This window comes from Elephas maximus, chromosome 6, assembly GCF_024166365.1.
Source record: "Elephas maximus indicus isolate mEleMax1 chromosome 6, mEleMax1 primary haplotype, whole genome shotgun sequence".
In the NCBI taxonomy this organism is placed as follows: domain Eukaryota; kingdom Metazoa; phylum Chordata; class Mammalia; order Proboscidea; family Elephantidae; genus Elephas; species Elephas maximus.
The window spans coordinates 141,260,511-141,280,869 of NC_064824.1; the positions used below are offsets into that span (position 1 = coordinate 141,260,511).

The following is a 20,359-nucleotide window of genomic DNA, read 5'->3' on the forward strand; positions in this document are numbered from 1 at the left end:
GAGTAGGAGGTGTTCACTGCGTGGGAATGAGTGAGGTGACAGAAGGAGGGGTGGGGTGGAGAGGTTTCCTGTCATCTCAGAGGTGGGGGGCCACCCGGGGGGAAGGGAGGGGAGGTGGCAGGGCGGAACCTCACAGTACCACGCTGATGAGGAAGAGATGGCCATGGACCCCACTAACTCAGACACTGAGGGTCCCTCCCAGGAAGGCCACTCGGCCTCACCCAGGCCACTCCTCAGGCTCAGGTCCACACGGGGTCACGTCACAACAGAAGCTCAGAACGTCCAGACTCTGCCACCACGCAGCAGACATCCGCCTCTATCTACGGATTGATTCCCTCCTGCCACAACTGGAGGTGGGTGCCTGTAGTGCCTAAAGGCTAAATTAGGTTGTTTGCAGATGTGAGCACAGGTATTTCCAAAGGCAATTCACATTTAGGAGCCTGTGAGGAGTGTGGGGGCAGGCCCGGGTTTGTGTCTAATGTCTGTGGAGAAGGTGTTAAAGGAAGGCTCCTTTTGAAGGGCCCTCAGCTGATGCCACGGTTTATCTTAAAAAAGCAGCACAGTCCCCATAACACCAGACAGCAAGCGGCTGCCATACATGACCAAACACAAAAAGTCACCTGTGAGAAATCAGCGCCCTCCTAGCCTGCTGGGTCAGCAGAGGAAGCTTTAAGTAAGCTGGGATCTACACCCTAGATCTGCGGGCAGGAAGGGATGCGAACATGGGGCTCTAACAGATGGGTGCTCTCTGCAGCACTCTCCACCTGCACCCTCCCTCCCAGAGCAGCAGGGCCACTCCTCCAGGCCCACCCTCCAGGCCTAGTAGGGTCTCTCTCTAAGGGTCACTCATGGGGGACCACGTCTTGCTGCAGGCACCAAATGCAACCCCGTGCGGGCCCCCTGGGAACCAGGTGCCACCCTCAGCAGCGGGATGGGGTGTGACACCACCTGGGACGGGCCACACTGCATGTGGCATGGGGATTCGTTTGTTTTCATATTCTCCCACAGGCGAGAAGCTGCCTTGCAGAACTGCCTGATCAGAGAGCCACCCGGGTGGACTTTCCCCCAGCTGCCCAGGTGCCCCAGGCAGGTGGGGGCCACGGACCTGGCAGTCAGCGCTGGGCCACTGAAAAGGTGTTTCCCTGAAGCAGGGCAAGAATCGCCCTGGAGCCTCCCACCCCTCGGGCTCCCTGGAACCCACCCCAGCACCCAACACGCCCCTCACATAGTCACCGAGGGGAGGGATGCTGCTGGCTGGTCACCCTGCGTGCCACGCCCAGGCTCCGCTCCCTGACCCCAGGTGATACAGGTGCTGACCTTGGGGGAGGCCTGATACTCACGGAAAAGTCACAGCCTGACAGTACTCCTTCCCAGGTTTCATAAAGGGCCACGAGGCGTTTCCTTTCCCAGCCTTTGATTTTTCAGCAAATACAGCTACAGAGACCTCTACCAGGTCAAGCAGTCAGTCAGTCTTAGATCAGCTACGGGTGTGGTCTGAGGAAGTCCCTCCTCCCGAGAGAGGCCAGGGCTGATACTTAGAAACAAGCCTTCTAAAAACAGAGCTGAGGGCAAGGACACTCCCTGCACCTCAGCCCCACACTCACAGGCCCAGGAGGGAGGGTGGCTGGGCAGGGGGTGGGTAGCCCCCCCTTCCCTGGTCCTTAACTGCCTGTCTGCACAAGCTGTCCCGCTCCTGCTGGCCGCCAGGGGGCACTCAGACCCCCCATTCAGCCTGGAGTGCCTAAGCACAAAGGCACAAAAGCGCCTGGCACGAGGGACCAGTGGGGGAAGCAGCGGTGTGGGTCATGAAGCCCCACGTGGCACTAAGGCACAGCCACGTGATGGCTCTGGAATACCCCTGGTGTTTGGTAGGGGACCTTTCCCAGTGCGGGCAGGTGGCGCCCAGGCCCAGTGGCCTCACCCTGGCAATACTCAGCATCTCTGTGTTTGGGGACTGCTGTGCCCGGCCGTCCTGCCCAATGACAGGTGCCCCCCTTGAGTTCAGCTTTGCAGCTCAGGGTGGGTGCAGGCATCTCACCATGCGTGCCCCAGGCTGGGGCCTCTCCCAGTAGGCAGCAGGGGGTCAGGTCACCTCGTCTACCCTCAGTCTGGAAGCGGGGACCACGCAGGGCTGTGGGTGATGAAACCGGACCCTTTCGGGGCATGCTGTCAGCAGCCTCACGCCACAGGTGCTCTGTGGCCAAAAAAGAGTGCGTGACCAACAGGGCCAGGGCCAGGGTGCAGCCCCAGGTGACCCAGGGCCATGGGCTGGGCCCTACGGTGCTCGTCTGTACCTGGGAGGCAGCAGGGCCCTCCTGGGGCTGTGGAGATGTGCCGAGTCCTAGGGGCCAGGCTAGCAAGTGCCCACTCAGGCATCTACGATGATGCTCTGTAAACACTCGTGTGTGACCACGGAAGACCACACCCACTCTTGAACCCCGTAAACAGAATCCCTGCTTACGCACAAGGACGCTGACGGCATCTGAGAAAGCATGGGGGCCCGCGTCACAGTCCCACGTCCGCCCAGGATTCCGGGAGCTGCTGGCCAGCGAGAACCGACAAACTCTCAGGATGCCACTGTCTGCAGCAAAAACAATCTGCTCACTGTTCCGGAAGGTTCTGCACACCCCAGTGCTATAGAGAGTTGTACACACACAAGAAACTAGCCACAAACCGGAAATGTCAAACCACAGCGACCTAACACTTCCTCACGGGGAGCGCCGGGGAGGCGTGTGCAGGAGAGCCAGAGGGCCGCAGAGGGCTTCGAGGGCTCCTCCTCAAGGGCCGCAGAGGGCTTCGAGGGCTCCACCCCGAGAGCCGCAGGGGGCTTCGAGGGCTCCATCCCAAGTGCCGTACCAGCCCGGCCTTTCTGTGCACCCGAGGGCCAGAACAGTGCCCCTGCAGGGCAGGCTGCTGCTCTCCCCTGTAGGCTCCTCAGTCGCCTCCCCTGCCTCTTCCACCACAAGGAAATGGAGGCTCCCAGTCAGTTGTTAGTTTTCCACACAAAGAATGCCGTATACTAAGGACTTGCTGTTCTAGAGTTTGAACTTTTAGACAGCAGTTCCTCACAGACCTAACCCATAATCTCCTAAATGCTATTCCATCTAAGAATGAAGGCGTTTTCCTAAAAAGACAAGGTTCACCGAGCTTTTTTAAAAAACTGCACAGCAAACTACAAGCTATGCTTGAACTCCATGTATAGATCAGAATTTCCTGTCTACCTTAAGGAAGACTAAAGAATTAGTGCCTTTGAAATATGGCGCTGGCAAAGAACACTGAATCTACCATGGACTGCCAAAACCAAACCAAACCCCATGCCACCGAGTCGATTCCGACTCATAGCAACCCTATAGAACAGAGTAGAGCTGCCCCACAGAGTTTCCAAGAAGCACCTGGTGGATTCGAATTGCCGACCCTTTTGTTAGCAACTGTAGCACTTAACCACTATGCCACCAGGGTTTCCACGGACTGCCAGAAGAACAAACAAATCTCTCTTGGAAGAAGTACAGCCAGAATGCTCCTTGGAAGCAAGGATGGTGAGACTTAGTCCCATGTACTTTGGACATGTTATCAGGAACGATGAGACCCTAAAGAGGGACAGCATGCTTGGTGAAGTAGAGGGTCAATGAAAGGGAGGAAGACCCTCGATGAGATGGACTGATACAGTAGCTGCAACAGTGGGCTCAAGCATAGCAATGACTGTGAGGAAGGTGCAGGACTGGGCAGCATCTCGCTCTGTGGTACACAGGGTCACTATGAGTTGCAACCGACTCGATGGCACCTACCACCACCACCTTAAGTCAAAGGTTTATCAGAAATAACCAGGAGACACTGAGGCCCACCCTGGAGAGCAGGGCCCACAGGTAATGTCCAACAGGGCAGGCAGCAAGGAGGCCACGGAGAGGGCCAGGGTTTAGCATGTTTCTGAAACATGCTGAGCAAGTAAGCCAGATGTCGGAATAGAGACACTTATCACAAAAGCAAACACATCTCTCTCCCAAAGTTCTGACTTATCGTTAAAAAAGGATCACAACGCTTCACACCTGCTTACCTTCACAGAGTATTCCCACAAGTACAAACACTGGGAGACTGGTCCCCCCAAGTCACAGGCAGCCGAGTGACTGATGGAAAAGCCTGAAACGTGCTGGGGAAGTGCGGTCCCCGTGGGCTGACAGGGGAAAAGGGAACAAGATTCTCCAGGAAACGGCAAGCACCAGGTGTGGGTGAGCAAGAGCAGGAGGGGCATGCTGAGCAAGGCAAAGGATGATTCTGTAGCTTCAAGGGGACACTCACCAGCTGTCCCTCTGTGCTCAACTGGGAAGGAAAAAGAATGGAACAAACAGCAAGCAGCAAAACCCAGGAGACCCTCAGGGAGTCCAAGCAGAGTACAGGGAAAGGGGGAGAGGAGGCCTGGAGAAATGAGAATTGAGAATGAGCATTATATCGCGTGGGGGCTAACAAAAACGAAACAATTACACCCCAGTCAGAGATTTCACGGCACTTTTCAACCTCCTGGGAACCGAACCACTGTTACACACACACACACACAAATAAGTTCTACTTATCAACATCTTCATAATTTCTTACGCACACAAGTAGGGAACAGCATGCACTTTTAAAACCATTAGGCCGTTCATGTAGCAGAAAGGAGATAAGACACCTGGTGGCTGAGGTGACCAGATGGGAACACATGGCTTTAAGTTTCCGAGTTCAAATGAAGATACACACAGACTTGGAAAACCCAAACGTACTGTGTCAGAATTGACTAAACGGCACCCAACAACGACGAACACTATACTGGCGGGCTAGCTTTTGGCAAGGAAAGGCAAAGTGACCCCTTCCCATTCGGAAAGAAGGTGAACATCTGGGATAACACGAAATCCACCTAAGCAGCTACACACCCCCACGTGCACCTTCAACTCACAGGACTGTGCTTATCTGACACAGACATGCAGGCCCCCCCCGCCCCCGTCTCATCAACTGGAGCTGAAGGTATGAAAGACTTGGCAACTGGAACGAGTAAAAAGGTCGTGCAGTCCCTGGATGGTGCGAAGGGTTCACATGCTCCAGCTGCTAAACGAAAGGTTGGAGGTTCAAGTCCACCCAAAGGTACCTCAAAAGAAAGGCCTGGCACTCTACTTCTAAAAAATCCTACGGCGCACGGTTCTGCTGGGACACAGGTGGGGCGCCATGAGTCAGAACTGACTCAACGGGAACCGGTTTTTTTAAAAGAGTTGTTTAGTGTGTTTCGTTTGTAATGGCAAAGGTAGCAACAGCCTTTTCTAACGCTGCAGCTTGAAGTTTCAAATTTTGCCACATTCCGAACAGCCTGCAATAGTTTAACTGTACCAACAGTTCAAAAACCCTTCTTGGTTGCTGGTGACTCTTGCCAATGACAACAGCCAGCCCTGCAGGTGTCTCTCCTGTGCTCTCCTGCAGACTGCATCCTCATGGACGCCCAGAGAGAGGCCGTCATTATCCCATTTTACATGCAGGGAGGCTGGGTACAAGGCACACAGCTGGTGAACGGCGGGCCCGGGCCTGGAGCCGCAGGGAGGCCAGAGTCCAGGGTCCCACCCCTGCCTCTCGTACCAGGACGTGCAGCTGCACGTATGCAGCTCCTCAGGGCTCTTCGTCGTGTCACCAGCCTATTCAGATAACACAGCAGCATCACCATTCAGGGAAACTTCCATCGTTAAACTTTTTTCGGTCACAGTGTCTTGGAACTTTTGTTTGAAGGGAAAAAATACTCTCTAATGTTGCAATGGAGTCCTGGTGGCGCAGTGATTAAGAGCTCAGCTGCTAACCAAAAGGTCAGCAATACGAATCCATTGGCTGCTCCTTGGAAACCTTATGGGGCAGCTCTATCCTGTCCTATAGTGTCACTATGAGTCTGAATCAACTTGATGGTAACAGGCTTTGGTTTAATGTCACAATATTCAACAAGTGCAGACCCGCAACACCAGTCTCATTGAAAAGTCAACCATGGTGCCCAACTCCCAACAAAATGCACCACTGCCATGAACAAGCAGGTCACAGAAAGAGCCTAGCACAGAAGCACTGCCCTCAGTGGGAAGCCACCTTTCACCTGGCCATTGCCTCATGCAAAGTCAGCCAGCCCCGCAGGAGTCGGCAAGGCCATAAGCAAAATTTTACTTGTGTGTGATACTAATGATATTGTTTCAATAATTTCCACATTTCGTTGGATCACCTTTCTTGGGAATAGGCATAAATATAGATCTCTTCCAGTTGGTTGGCCAGGTAATTGTTTTCCGAATTTCTTGGCATAGATGAGTGGGCACTTCCAGCACTGCATCCCATTGTTGAAACATCTCAATGATATTTCCTCAATTCCTGGAGCCTTGTTTTCACCAATGCCTTCAGTGCAGCCTGGACTTCTTCCTTCGGTGCCATCAGCTCTTGATTACATGTTACCTCCTGAAATGGCTGAACGTCGACCAATTATTTTTAGTATAGTGACTCTGTGTATTCCTTCTATCCTCTTTTGATATTTCCTGCATCGTTTAGTATTTTCCCCACAGAATCCTTCAGTATTGCAACTTGAGGCTTGCATTCTTTCTCCAGTTCTTTTAGCTTGAGAAATGCAGAGCATGTTCTTCCCTTTCGGTTTTCTATCTCCAGCTCTTTGCACGTGTCATTACAATACCTTAACTCTGTCTTCTCAAGCCATCCTTTGAAATCTTCTATTCAGCAATTTTACTTCGTCATTTCTTCCTTTCACTTTAGCTACTCAACATTCAAGAGCAAGTTTCAGAGTCTCTCCTGATATCGATTTTGGTCTTTTCTTTCTTTCCTGTCTTTTTAATGACCTCTTTGTCATCTTTACGTATAGTGTCCTTGATGTCATTCCACGACTCAGCTAGTCTTCAGTCATTAGTGATCAATGCATCAAATCTACTCTTGAGATGGTCTCTACATTCAGGTGGGATATGCTCAAGGTCGTACTTTGGCTCTTGTGGACTTGTTCCAAATGTCTTCAGCTTCAACTTGAACTTGCTTGTAAGCAAGTGATGTTCTGTTCCACAGTAAGCCCTGGGACTTGTTCTGACTGATAATATTGAGCTTTTTCATCATCTCTTTCCACAGATGTAGTTGATTTGATTCCTGCGTATTCCACCTGGTGAGGTCCACCTATAGTCACTGTTTATGTTGGTGAAAAAAGACAGTTGCAATGAAGTTGCTGGTTTTGCAAAATTCTATCAAGCGATTTCTGGCATCATTTCTATCACCAAGGCAATATTTTCCAACTACCAATACTTCTTCTTTGTCTACAACTTTTGCATTCCAATCACGAGTAATTATCAGCGCATCCTGATTGCACATTTGATCAATTTCAGACTGCAGGAGTTGGTAAAAATCTTCAATTTCTTCATCTTTGGCCTTGGTCTCTGGTGTATAAATTTCAATAATAGTCATATTAACTGTTCTTCTTTGTAGGAGTGTGGCTATCATCCGATCACTGACAGCATTGTACTTCAGGACAGATCCTGAATGTCGTTTTTGATGAGGAATGCAACACTGCCATGGGTTGAATTATGTTCCCCCAAAAATGTGTGTATCAACTTGGTTAGGCCATGATTCCCAGTATTGCGTGGTTGTTCTCCATTTTGTGATTGTAATTTTATGTTGAGAGAATTACGGTGGGATTGTAACACCACCCTTACTCAGGTCACCTCCCTGATCCAGTGTAAAGGGAGTTTCCCTGGGATGTGGCTTGCACCACCTTTTATCTCTCAAGAGATAAAAGAGAAGCAAGCAGAGAGTTGGGGACCTCATTCCACCAAGAAAGCAGTGTCGGGAGCAGAGCGCGTCCTTTGGACCCAGGGTCCCTGAACCTGAAAAGCTTCTCGACCATAGGAAGACTGGAGGCAAGGACCTTCCTCCAGAGCCGACAGAGAAAAGAAGACTTACCCTGGAGCTGATCCCCCGAATCTGGACTTTTAGCCTGCTTTACCGTGAGAGAATAACTTTCTTTTTGTTAAAGCCATCCACTTGTGGTATTTCTGTTATAGCAGCACTAGATGACCAAGAAAAATGCCATTCCTCTTCCAGTTGTCATTCCCAGCATAGTAGGCTATATGATTGTCTGATTTAAAATGGCCAATACCAGTCCATTTAAGCTCATTAATGCCTTGGATATTGATGTTTATACATTCCATTTCATTTTTGATGATTTCCAGTTTTCTAAGATTCATACTTTGTACATTCCATATTCCGATTATTAATGGATATTTGCAGCTGTTTCTTCTCATTTTGAGTCGTGCCACATCAGCAAATGAAAGTCTCAAAAGCTTGACTCCAACCACATCAAGGTCGACTCTTCTTTGAGGAGGCAGCTCTTCCCCAGCCACCTTTTGAGTGCCTTCCATCCTGGGGGGCTCATCTTCCAGCACTGTATCAGACAATGTTCTGCTGCTATTTGTAAGGTTTTCACTGGCTAATTCTTTTCAGAAGTAGACCATCAGACCCTTCGTCTTATTCTCTGTCAGTGTGGAAGCTCAGCTGAAACCCGTCCACCATGGGTGACCCTGTTGGTATCTGAGTATCAGTGGCATAGCTTCCAGCATCACAGTAACATGCAAGTCTGCACAGTACAACAAACTGACAGACGCATGGGGGACACAAATGTTTGTGGCAGCATTATTCACAATAGCCAACAGGTGGAAACAACCCAAATGATGATCACCAGATAAATGGATAAACAGAATGCGGCATAGCCACACAATGGAGTATATTCAGCAGTAAAAGTCCTGACACATGCCACAACCTGGATGAAACTTGCAAATGTAATACTCAGTGAAAGAGGCCCATCACAAAAGACCACACAGTGTATGATTCCATTTACATGAAGTGATCAGAACAGGGAAATCTAGAGTGACAGAAAGTACATTAGTGGTTGCCTAGGGGTGGTGAGTGGTGGTGTCGGGAGAGGGTAAGGGGCGCTGGTTAAGATGTAGGGTTTCCTTTGGGGGTGATAAAAATGTTCTAAAATCGAATGTGGTGATGGCTGTAACAACTCTGTGAATAGGCTGCAATCTCAATAAAATTGTCACCATAAATAAGTAATGGTCTACCATGCTGGGAATGAAAAACTGAAGACAAATGGCGTTGTGTTCGTCATCAAAAAGAACATCTCAAGATGTACTCTAAAGTACAACGCTGTCAGTGATAAGATAATATCCACACGTCTACAAGGAAGACCAGTTAATATGACTATTATTCAAATTTACACACCAACCACTAAGGCCAAAGATGAGGAAACTGAAAATGTTTACCAACTTCTGCAGTCTGAAATTGATCAAGCATGCAATCAAGATGCACTGACAATTAAATACTGATGATTGCAAAGTGAAATTTATAAACAAAAGGATTGGTAGTTGGAAAATATGGCCTTGGTGATAGAAACAATGCCGGAAATCACATGACAGAATTTTGCAAGACCAAAGACTTCTTCATTGCAAATACCTTTTTTCAACACTGTAACTGATGACTATACATGTGGGCCTCACCAGATGGAACACACAGGAATCAAACAGATGATATCTGTGGAAAAAGACAATGAAGAAGCTCAATATCATCACTGAAAACAAGGCCAGGGGCCGACTGTAGAACAGATCATCAATTGCTCATATGCAAGTTCAAGTTGAAGTTGAAGAAAATCAGAACAAGTTCATGAGAGCCAAAGTAAGACCTTGAGTGTATCACCATCTCAAGAAAAGATATGAAATACTGAACACTAACAAAGTCTTTTTTTAACAAAAGTCCAGATGAGTTGTGGAATGACATAAAGGACATGACACAGGAAGAAGGCAAGAGGTCATTAAAAAGACAGGAAAGAAAGAAAAGGCCAAAATGGATATCAAAAAAGACTCCGAAACTTACTCTTGAGCATTGAGTAGCTAAAGCAAATGGAAGAAATGATGAAGTAAAAGAGCTGAACAAAAGATTTCAAAAGGCGGCTCAAGAAGACAAAGTATTATAATGAAATGTGCAAAGACCTGAAGATAGAAAACCAAAAGGGAAGAATACACTCAGCATTTCTCAAGCTGAAAGAACTGAAGAAAAAATTCAAGCCTCGAGTTGCAATTCTGAAGGATTCTACAGGGAAAATACTGAACGACACAGGAAGCATAAAAAAAAAAGATGAAAGGAATACACAGAGTCCCTGTACCAAAAAGAAATGGTTGACTTTCAACCATTTCAGGAGGTAGCAAATGATCAAGAACTGTTGGTACTGAAGGAAGAGGTCCAAGCTGCACTGAAGGCATTGATGAAAAACAAGGCTCCAGGAATTGACGGAATACCAATTGTGATGTTTCTACAAATGGATGCAACACTGAAAGTGCTCACTTGTCTACGCCAAGAAATTTGGAAGAAAAATACCCAGCCAACTGACTGGAAGAGGTCCATATGTGCACAAATTCAGAAGAAAGGTGATCCAACAGAATGCAAAAATTATCAAAGAATATCATTAATATCGGAAACCCTGGTGGCGTAGTGGATAAGTGCTACGGCTGCTAACCAAGAGGTCGGCAGTTCAAATCCACCAGGCACTCCTTGGAAACTCTATGGGGAAGTTCTACTCTATCCTATAGGGTCGCTATGAGTCGGAATCGACTCAACGGCAGTGGGTTTGGTTTTTTTTGGTTATCATTAATGTCACTCACAAATAAAATTTTGTTGAAGATTATTCAAAAGTGGTTGCAGCAGTACATTGACTGGGAACTGCCAGAAGTTCAAGCCAGATTCAGAAGAGGATGTAGAACAAGGGATTCATTGCTGATATCAGACGGATCATGGCTGAAAGCTGAGAATACCAGAAAAGATGTTTACCTGTGTTTTATTGACTATGCAAAGGCATTCAACTGTGTGGATCATGACAAAGTATGGATAACATTGTGAAGGATGGGAATTCCAGAACACTTAATTGTATTCATGAGGAACCTGTACACAGACCAAGAGACAGTCATCCAAACAGAACAAGGGGATACTGCATGGTTAAAGTCAAGAAATGTGTGCATCCTTTCACCACACTTATTCAATCTGTATTCTGAGCAAATAATCCAAGAAGCTGGACTATATGAAGAAGAAAGCAGCATCAGGATTGGACAAAGACTAATTAACAAGCTGTGATATGGAGATGATACAACTTTGCTTGCTGAAAGTGGAAAGGACTTGAAGCACTTACTAATGAAGATCAAAGACCACAGCCTTCAGTATGGATTACAACTCAACATAAAGAAAACAAAAATTCTCACAACTGGACCAATGAGCAACATCATGATAAACAGAGAAAAGATTGAAGTTGTCAAGGATTTCATTTTACTTGGATCCATGATCAACGCCCATGAAGCAGCAATCAAGAAATCAAAGTATTGCATTGATCAAATCTGCTACAAAAGACCTCTTTAAAGGGTTAAAAAGCAAATATGCCACTTAAAGGACTAAGGCGCATCTGACCCAAGCCATGGTATTTTCAATTGCCTCCTGTGTGTGGGAAAGCTGGACAATGGATAAGGAAGACCAAAGAAGAATTGATGCATTTGAGTTGTGGGGTTGGCAAAGAATACTGAATATACCATGGACTACCAGAAAAACAAACAAATTTGTCTGGGAAGAAGTACAGCCAGAAAGTTCCTTAGAAGTGATGATGGTGAGACTTCATCTTACATACTTTGGACATGTTATCAGGAGGGACCAGTCCCTGAAGAAGGACATCACGCTTGGTAAAGCAGAAGGTCAGCAAAAAAAGAGGAAGACCTTCAATGAGATGGAGTGACACAGTGGCTGCAACAATGGGTTCAAACACAACAAAGACTGTGAGGATGGTGCATGACTGGGCAGTGTTTAGTTCTACTGTACACAGGGTCGCTATGAGTCGGAACTAACTGGATGGCATCTAATAACAGCAACAACAAATGAATGAATGAACAAACAAAACAAACCAATCACTAAGGAAAAGTCCCTATCGCCCTGTTCCTGTTAGTCACAAAGCTAAGAGCCTCCTCCTTGCTCTTTCCTTCTGCTGTCCCCCAGAAGAACCCAGGTACAGCAGGCACGTCCACCCAGAGGCTAGTCGGGTGAAGCTGGGTGCAGATGCTGAGTACGGGGTCTGTAAGCTACACAGTCTGGCTCCGCTGACTGTGACTGTATCCGTGTCGAATCTACAACAGATGGGATCCTGTGGAATTCAAGCGGAGCAGCTCGCAGGAGCCACCCAGGTTCCCCAGGGCATCCCGCCCACCCGCCTTGCCTGTTCTGTCACCAGGTAGCCACTTTTCCTCTGCACCCGTCCAGAGCTGCCAGAAAGCAAGAAGAGTCAGGGTGCCAAGGACCTGGAGGCCTAGCACCATGCCTGGTGCACAGGGTCCTCAGAAATATGCCCAGAATCAAGTTGACGCATCAAGACTTGTAGTCGGTGATCACTTCTCTGAGCCAGGAGTATTGGACAAGTCTGCAGCTCTCTGACTTGGGAGCATGCCACTTTCAAGTACAACACAGAACTTTCAGGAAGAGGGCCTACTGGCGGGTGGGATTCGAGCAAGTACGTGAAGAAGCTAGCCCAGAAGAAAGCCAGGTTTTGGAGGAGACCTAAAAGAAGGTTCTACTTACCAGTCAAGTCCTCGGTAAGCACAAGGAAAGAAGCGCCATTTGATCACGGTGTGAGTCCTCACCTGACAGCCTCCTGGACACGTCACCCACCCCGGTGGCAGGAGAGGGCACAGGGAAACCGGGGGAGCCAGGGGAAGCAGTTAGTTAATGGAAATGCCGGACACCTCCTGGTGCTGGAAGCCTGCCCAGAGAGCGCCCAGAGGCCTGCGGCCAAGTCACAAAAGCAGGGAGCCACCTGCCTCACTTCCAGAAAACAAGATCAAGACCAGCATAGATGCTGACAGAGTGACAGAACACCACCTGTTCTCTCAAGAGGCAAAACGCAATGCCGTTAGGGTGATAATCAGGGAAAACGGACTCTTGGAGACCAGCTGGGCCAGAAAAGGGCTGTGAGAACAGTACCCACAGCAAGCACCTCCCAGGGCCCTGCTGATGCCTGGCGCCCTTACCCACCCTGTGGAAACCACATCCCTATCAGAATGTCTCCGACTCCCCAGTGACCCACAGGCACACCTGCCCAGCTGCCTGGGCCGCTGTGCTCTCTGCACTGGGGCAGGTGGGCGGGAAGCGGGGTGACAAGGCCCCCTTTGTGGCCCTGGGCAGCTGCAGGAGTCAGGGCGATGGGGCCCCCCTCGCGGCCCTGAGTTCTGCGGTAAGCACCTCCACAGCACTCAACTTGCTTTCTCAGCTGAACTGCACCTGCATTCCTGAAATGGTCCCTGCCCTCCCTGGGGGCCAGCCAATGCCTGCAGGTGGCAGTGCCGTGGGGTCAGCATGGGCTGCCCGAGGACACTGCATGATCCAGTGAGTCCAATGAAGCCATGTATGTCCTTGTATGAGGGAGGCAGGCGGTGTCTGAGATGCAGAGCAGGTGATGATGGAGCAGGGGATGGAATGAACGGGGGAAAGGGCCACGAGCAAGGAATGTGGGCAGCCTCCAAAAGCTGGGAAATGCAAGGAACTGTCCCCTGGAGCCTCCAGAGGAATGCAGTCCTACTGACACCTAGATTCTAGCCCATAAGACGCATTCCAGACTTCTGACCTCCAGAACTGAAGATGAATAAATGTGGTTGTGTTAGGCCACTAGGTTTGCGGCCACAGGAAACAAACACAGAGAACTGAAGCAGATGTTCCCTAAGCAGCTGGGATGAAATAACCTTCGGACCTCCAGACCAGAAAGCTGGGGTGCCGAAGCCCCTCCTCTCTGCCATCACCCCCTAAGTGCCCTCCCAGCTCCGTCCACCCCTCCATCAGCTCCATTCCACCTGCTGTGCCTCAACAGCAGCAGAGACAGAAGCAGAGATGTAACACCTCCTGTCAACCTTCCAAGCACTCCCCCACGTCCTACCAACAGAGAGCAGGGCGATGCTGAGCACAGGCATTGCTGCTGGGCCAGGTGTGTGACCAAAAAGACGCCATCAATATCGGAATTCTATTTCCCACCGACAGGAACTGAGGCTTCCTGGATAAACGGCTGGTTCCTGATCACGGCAGGAATGGTACAAGGTGAGCCTGGAATGTCTTCTCCTACCAGAAGGCAAGCAACTAACAGAGACCACCAGGTTCACGTCAAAGGGACTCGGGAGCCAGCTCAAAGGGGCTCCACTGGCCAAAGACGGGACCCATGTGAACATCAACAGGAATAATAACGGCAAAGGACAAACACATACGAAATACACTCCACTCCACGAGTCCAAGATTACACCCACAAGTCAACAAGCTGATACAACTAGTCAATCACTAGACAGGGTGTAAGGAATCAGCTCATTATCCAGCAATGGCCAGCGAAGAAAGCCTTTCCTCTCCAAGCCATGGGGGAAGATCCTCTGCAAAGACGTCCTCCAGCTACTGCCTGACGGGCAGCTGAGCACCGAGCACTGTCCTGCAGCCCCAGTGAATGAATGCATGAATGAATGAATGAACCACAGACAGGTGGAGAGACGGACGGAGTGAGGGAATGATCCTCAGCAGGGCTGGCCACCACAGGAGACACCTGCCCACTGACGACGCAGTCTTGACTCTGGCCCAGCCTCTCCCAGGAACCCCAGGAGAAGGGAAGGTGCCCAACATGCCGTGGGACCCAAGCACTGAAGCCCATGGGTGGACCCCAGACAGGCTGATCAGCCCAGTTTCTTCAACATTTCTCCAAACATCTGTGAATGAAATTTTCCGTGATAGAAGACAGAGGGACCCCCAGTGAAAGAGCGGGCTTGGATTTGGGTTTATCCTGTCCTGGGCTGCTGTTGTTTGGGGGTTCATGAGCTGGCACGCTGTTACAAACAACCCTGGTGCAGAGCTCTGGAAGGCTCCACTATCTAAGACCCTTCAGAAGATGGACCAGCCTCTAAGCCCTTACGTTTGCATGGTTCTCTGAGCAGTCACACCCAGACACATCCTCCACGACCGAAGGGGCAAAAGGAGGAGAGACTAAACGGGTTGTGACGTCTCTGCCTCATTTCAGGTGCAAAAGTGTGGTATCCAGAGAAGACAGTGGGGGCGGGGTGGGGGGCTGCTGTTCTAAGATTCTAGCCATAACTATGATAACCAGATAAATTTTTATTTCTATTTAAATGACAATAATTATAAAAGTAAACCTTACAGTCAAAATGAGAAATAGAATTCCTGAGTGGGGGCCCATGGGAGTCCTGACCCTGTTGGCCCGTGGAGCCCTCAGCCAGGCCTGGAGCCGAGCCGTTTCTGCCACCTCCACAGAGAACCTAACTCCTGATAGACAGATAAGTAAATAAACACACACGTGCTTCAGAGTCCTGGCTGGAAAGTCTTGCCTCGGGCTTCTGTTAAAACACTCTGCACCACATGCGTCTCTCAGTCCTGCTCCCCGGCAGAGCCTCCTCCTTCTGGAACGGACTCCTCCAGGCTACCCTCTCAGCTCTAAGTGTGCAGGGGCACCATGCAGGCCTTTCTAATCAAGCCTTCCTTACGAGGACTCTTCCCGAAGGCCTGTCCTAAGCGTGTCGGTGTGAGGGCCCAAGGGGAGTCTGCTCTGAACTGTAAACGTTCCCCCATCTGTGACGCACCCGTCACAGGCTCACAGAGGCCAGCGCACGGCTGTGCCCAGAGCTATAATTACCTCGCCCCCATCTCTGCACCGGTGGCAGGGCTTTACGAGGCCAGGGGGCCACAGCACCCAGGCCTCAGCCCAGACCACCAGGCGAGCCGAGCGGCAGGCTGGCTCTGCGGCTGTCCCTGGCGAGGGTCCCCACGCTGGACGCCACGCTGCCAGCCAAGCCTGCTCACTGCTGTTTGCTTCACATGTGGTTTAATTGACGCAAATCAGGAGGCAGCGAGTGATTCATGCCTGCCCGCGCACAGGGCCCAAGGACTGGCTGGCACAGACCTGCTGATTCACCGAGAGTCCCCGTGCACTGGGCTCTGCCATGCAGGCTCCTGGGGGAGGGGACACTGCGGTGGGATTACAGTAAACAGAGAATCGCCAGAATTCCCATGCTGCTGAGCAGACAGCAGGGCGCCCGCAGGGGGTGAGGGACTTCTGGAAGCAGCACTGAGGGCTGGCCTTTCCCAGAACAGCCCATTGTGTATGCATGCGCATGTGTGTGCACATGCATACGTGTGCAGCCACACCTGGGCCAGGGGCATGCACGGCCTTCTCCTCCAGCACCAGCCTCAGCCAGGAGAGCAGAGGAGGTGGGTGGTGGGTGGGCGGCCAGAGCCTGACAACCATCCTCTGGGTGAGACCCTCACGAGTGGTCAGGCCCATGTGCCAGTTTTCCCTGTAATTTCATTCATCTACTCAACCCTGAAACAAATGCGTGTGTACACACTCGCATATCACACATTTGCATGCACACACACACACAGGAACACAAGTGCATACATACAAGCACACATATGCACATCATGTGTTTGCACGAACACACACGCACACACCACCTGTTCGCATGCATACACAGGAGCACACAGGCATACACATGTGTACACATCATTTCTTTGCATGCACACATGGGAACACGTGCATACACGTGCACACATGCAAACATGGGAACACAAGAATACATATGTGCACACATCACTGTTTGCATGCACACACAGAACATGTGCACACACATGGACATGCACACAGGAACACGTGCACACACATGGACACGCACACAGGAACACATGTGCACACACATGGACATGTGCACACACAGACATGCACACAGGAACACATGTGCACACACATGCACACGCATGCGCACCCTCTAGCACTTGGGAAACACCGCTCACGAGTCAGCACATTGAAGCTTCCCCGGTCCTCACTCTCCACAGCCCACATACAGCACCCAGGCCCTCTAAGGCCCCCGCCCTGTACAGCACCCAGCTCTGGGCAGTGAGGAAATATGTCTTGGCTCTTTGAGCCTCCCTGAAGGAGGGGCATGCGGTTCCTTTCCACTTCCTGTCCAGTGGGGCCATCCCGAGGATGTGAGGGCAAGCGGGGAGGGGAGCATCCAGACCAACGCCCCACAAAGGCAAAAAGGGGAAACGAGCATCGCCCCGAGGCAGGCTTGAGCTGCTGAGACCAGACACCCAGCCGCCAGCCCAATCCAGGCCCAGGACCCTGGCTCGGTAATACCTGCCATGGGGGGAGTTTGCTTGCTCCTAGCAGCATGCAGCCACAGGGACCGGAGTCATGGCTGGTGGTCCACAGCGCTTCCAGGTCCAGTGAGACAGTTCCCAACACTCAGAGCAGGAGGAGCCAAACCAGCAAACCCAATGGCTCTCTTCCCTACAGGCCCCACCTCCACACAGGACTCCCTACTGGCCACAGCCGCTTGAAGACTGAGGGGTTTCTGAGAAATAAAGGCGGGCTTCAGAGTACGAGGTCTTCACACCTCTCCACAACAGAAGAGAAAAACAACGGTTACCCGTCAGAGAGCGTCAGACACCAGGGCTGAGGAGGAGTGGGGTTCTACTGACTGAGTCACCCTCCTCCACTGAGAACCTTTCGAGAAAAGTCTTCTCAGCAACCACCATTCTCAGCAACTCCACTGAAAGCACTTAAGCCAGTAACAGTTCACACGCTCGGATGCTAACTGAAAGACTGGAGGCTTAAGTCCACCCAGAGGCACGACAGAAGAAAGGCCTGGCAATCCACTTCCGAAAAATCAGTCCCTGAAAACCCTATGGAGCGCAGTTCTGCTCTGACGCACGTGGGGTTGCCGTGAGTCGAAGTCGACTCAATGGCAATGAGTTTTTAAAAAAATATTTTACAATCTAACTTTTAAAGAAAAAGAATATTTGAAAACTGAAAAGACATAGTCATACCAAGTGTCAGTTAAAATAACTTCGAAGGTCTCACATTGCTTCACTTTACCTTCTAAGAAGGTTCTAGACACTCCCTCAAAAAACTGCCCCCCGCCCGTAGACACTTAGAAGTCGCTCTTCTGTTAAACATTAAAGACTATGACCCAGGGGTGACCACAGAGACAGCGCCACAGCAGAGCGGAGCCAGGACAGGGGGACTGAGAGACACAAGTACGTGTGGGGACCCATCAGCCCCCACTCCAGGTGGCAGCAGATGACCCTCCTCCTGACCTCAGGCACTCGCCTCGGGGCGTCTTCAAATTCAAATGGAATAATGCCTTTACTTGAAAAACAAAGCTACTGATCCGCTGCCCAGGAGACTGGGGTCTCCCAGAAGATAAGCGCTGTGACCCCACAGAAGATGCACACTTGTGTGCTGAATACAGTCACTGAGTGAATGAATGAGTGAACGAATCAATGAATGAACCACTCGCCTGGCACGGGGCACCAGCTCACATGCAATCCCTGCAGCCTCACAACAGACCTTTTTACAGATGGGAAAACTGAGACTCAAAGAATTAAGTAACGTCCCCAATATCCAAGCAGCAAAGCTGAGATTCGATGCCAGCCTCTCAGCCTTTCTGTCTCCTTTGTGTCCCAGCAGAAGCCAGGTGCCATTCTGCCAGGGTGAGCGTGCAGCCAACGGCCCACCCAGAAGACAAGGCTGCAGTGGAGGGAACAGAGGCTGAGTGTGAGCCAGAAACAAAACCAGCAGCAGGAAATCTCCAGTGACCCGCCCACGACGCCCACGTGCCTAATGTGATAACCGGGACAGACACAGAGCCCGCCCTTCTGGGCGGGTAGCGAGGAAAGTAAAAGCCGGCTAGAAAGGGAACAATCCTTCCACGCCCTCACCAAGATGGGCTGCAACGTGAAGGTTGAGTCAGGGGTACCCCTAACTGAAAGGTCAGCAGTTCAAACCCACCAGCTGCTCCTCGGAAGAAAGATCTGCTCCCATAAGATTCACAGCCTTGGAAACCCTATGGGACAGTTCTACTCTGTCCTGTGTGGTTACTATGAGTCAGAACTGACGCAATGACAATGGGTCTGGGTTTTTTTTTTTTTTTTTTTGGTTCTACAGGGTTGCTATGATTCAGAATTTACTTGATGGCAACAGGTTTGGTTATTCTGGGAAGAGGAGCCCCTAGGTTGTGCAACCAGTTAAGTGCTCAACTACTAGCTGTCTAAACCCACCTAGAGGCACCCCAGGAAGACAGACCTGCTGATCTGCTTCGGGAAGGTCACAGCCTTGAATTCTGGGAAGAAGAATAAAGGAGGAAGTCTCTTCCTGGGTTTCGCTGGGCTTCCTGCTGGCCCTTTACAAACGTCCTCAAGGAGGCTGTGGGAGACGGCATGCCTTGCTTCCCTCCTCTGTTGGGTAATCAGTAACCTGGGGCACCTGACGTGTGTGTCCCACTGCTCGGGGGGACCGTGACATCAGCGTGGACGGAGAAGGGCCTCAGAGCCCCTCTGTGAGATGTACTGTCTCCTAGAACTCTGGAATTCTAGGGTGTAGCAACTGTGGTGCTGGACAAGTGAGGACAAAGGTTGCTGCCATCACTTGAGACACACGGCTCTCGTTTCTGCAGACCTGCAAAGAAAAACTCCACCGTCTGGAGATCCGAAGTTCACAGTGGATCATCTGCAAACATGCCAGTGAGCTGAGACAGCGACAAGCCCGACCCAGTGTGCCTTGTGTTCCTGCAGGGCTGAAGTCAAGGACGAGAGCCACACACAAGCCTCCTCTCTGTGAAATCCACCAAGGATGTAGGTAGGTAAATGCTGTTTCTGGAACTCAGCTCAAATCGTGCTCAACGTTCTTGGTATGCACGACTTATCCACGCCCACCAGTCCCTCCAAAGGTCAACGCAGGGCACAGACCATGACAGACGAGACGGCGGTGCCCACCCACCACCTGGCCGACAGGAAGCCCTCACCGCAGCATGAAAACGGGCGGGGAGGGACACCCCACCGCCGTGGGAGTCGTGCACTGCCCACCTTGCTGCTGACGGCCCCCGTGCCATTCGATCTCCTTCATGAGGATAAAACCAGACATGACCAAAACAACGTGGCGCAGGACGGCAACGCCCCCAAGTGCCAGCTTCTACAACAGTCTGCCATCAACAGTTGAAGGCAGGGCTCCTCCAACTTCTGTCCCTATGCGTGTGTGTATTACACACAGGCGTGTATTACATGTGCATGTACGTACTACACATACTTGCGTTAAACCTGAATGTATGTTACATATGTGTATACATTATATATGCACATACATTACATATGCATATATATCATATCCACATGTACATTACATATGAGTATGTATTATATACGCATGTGTGTGCTTATTACACAGGTATGCTTGTGCGATCACACGTGCACATGTACTACATATGTGTGT

General features: G+C 50.5%; 1 protein-coding gene across 17 annotated transcripts in view; it reads right to left on the reverse strand.

Moving 5' to 3' along the window:
- HDAC4 (histone deacetylase 4) overlaps nucleotides 1-20,359 on the reverse strand; it is a 338,424-nt gene that overhangs the window by 205,050 nt on the left and 113,015 nt on the right. For 2 of the 17 annotated variants that reach the window (XM_049888590.1, XM_049888585.1), the window contains exon 1: nucleotides 1,341-2,288. The exons of 13 other annotated variants lie outside the window; for them this stretch is intronic. Coding sequence is in view for 1 of the 4 variants with exons in the window: in XM_049888581.1 (XP_049744538.1) it covers nucleotides 2,295-2,376 (82 nt within the window). In the remaining 3 variants the exon portion in view is untranslated. 2 more of the 17 variants (XM_049888589.1, XM_049888581.1) reach the window with 2 other exon arrangements.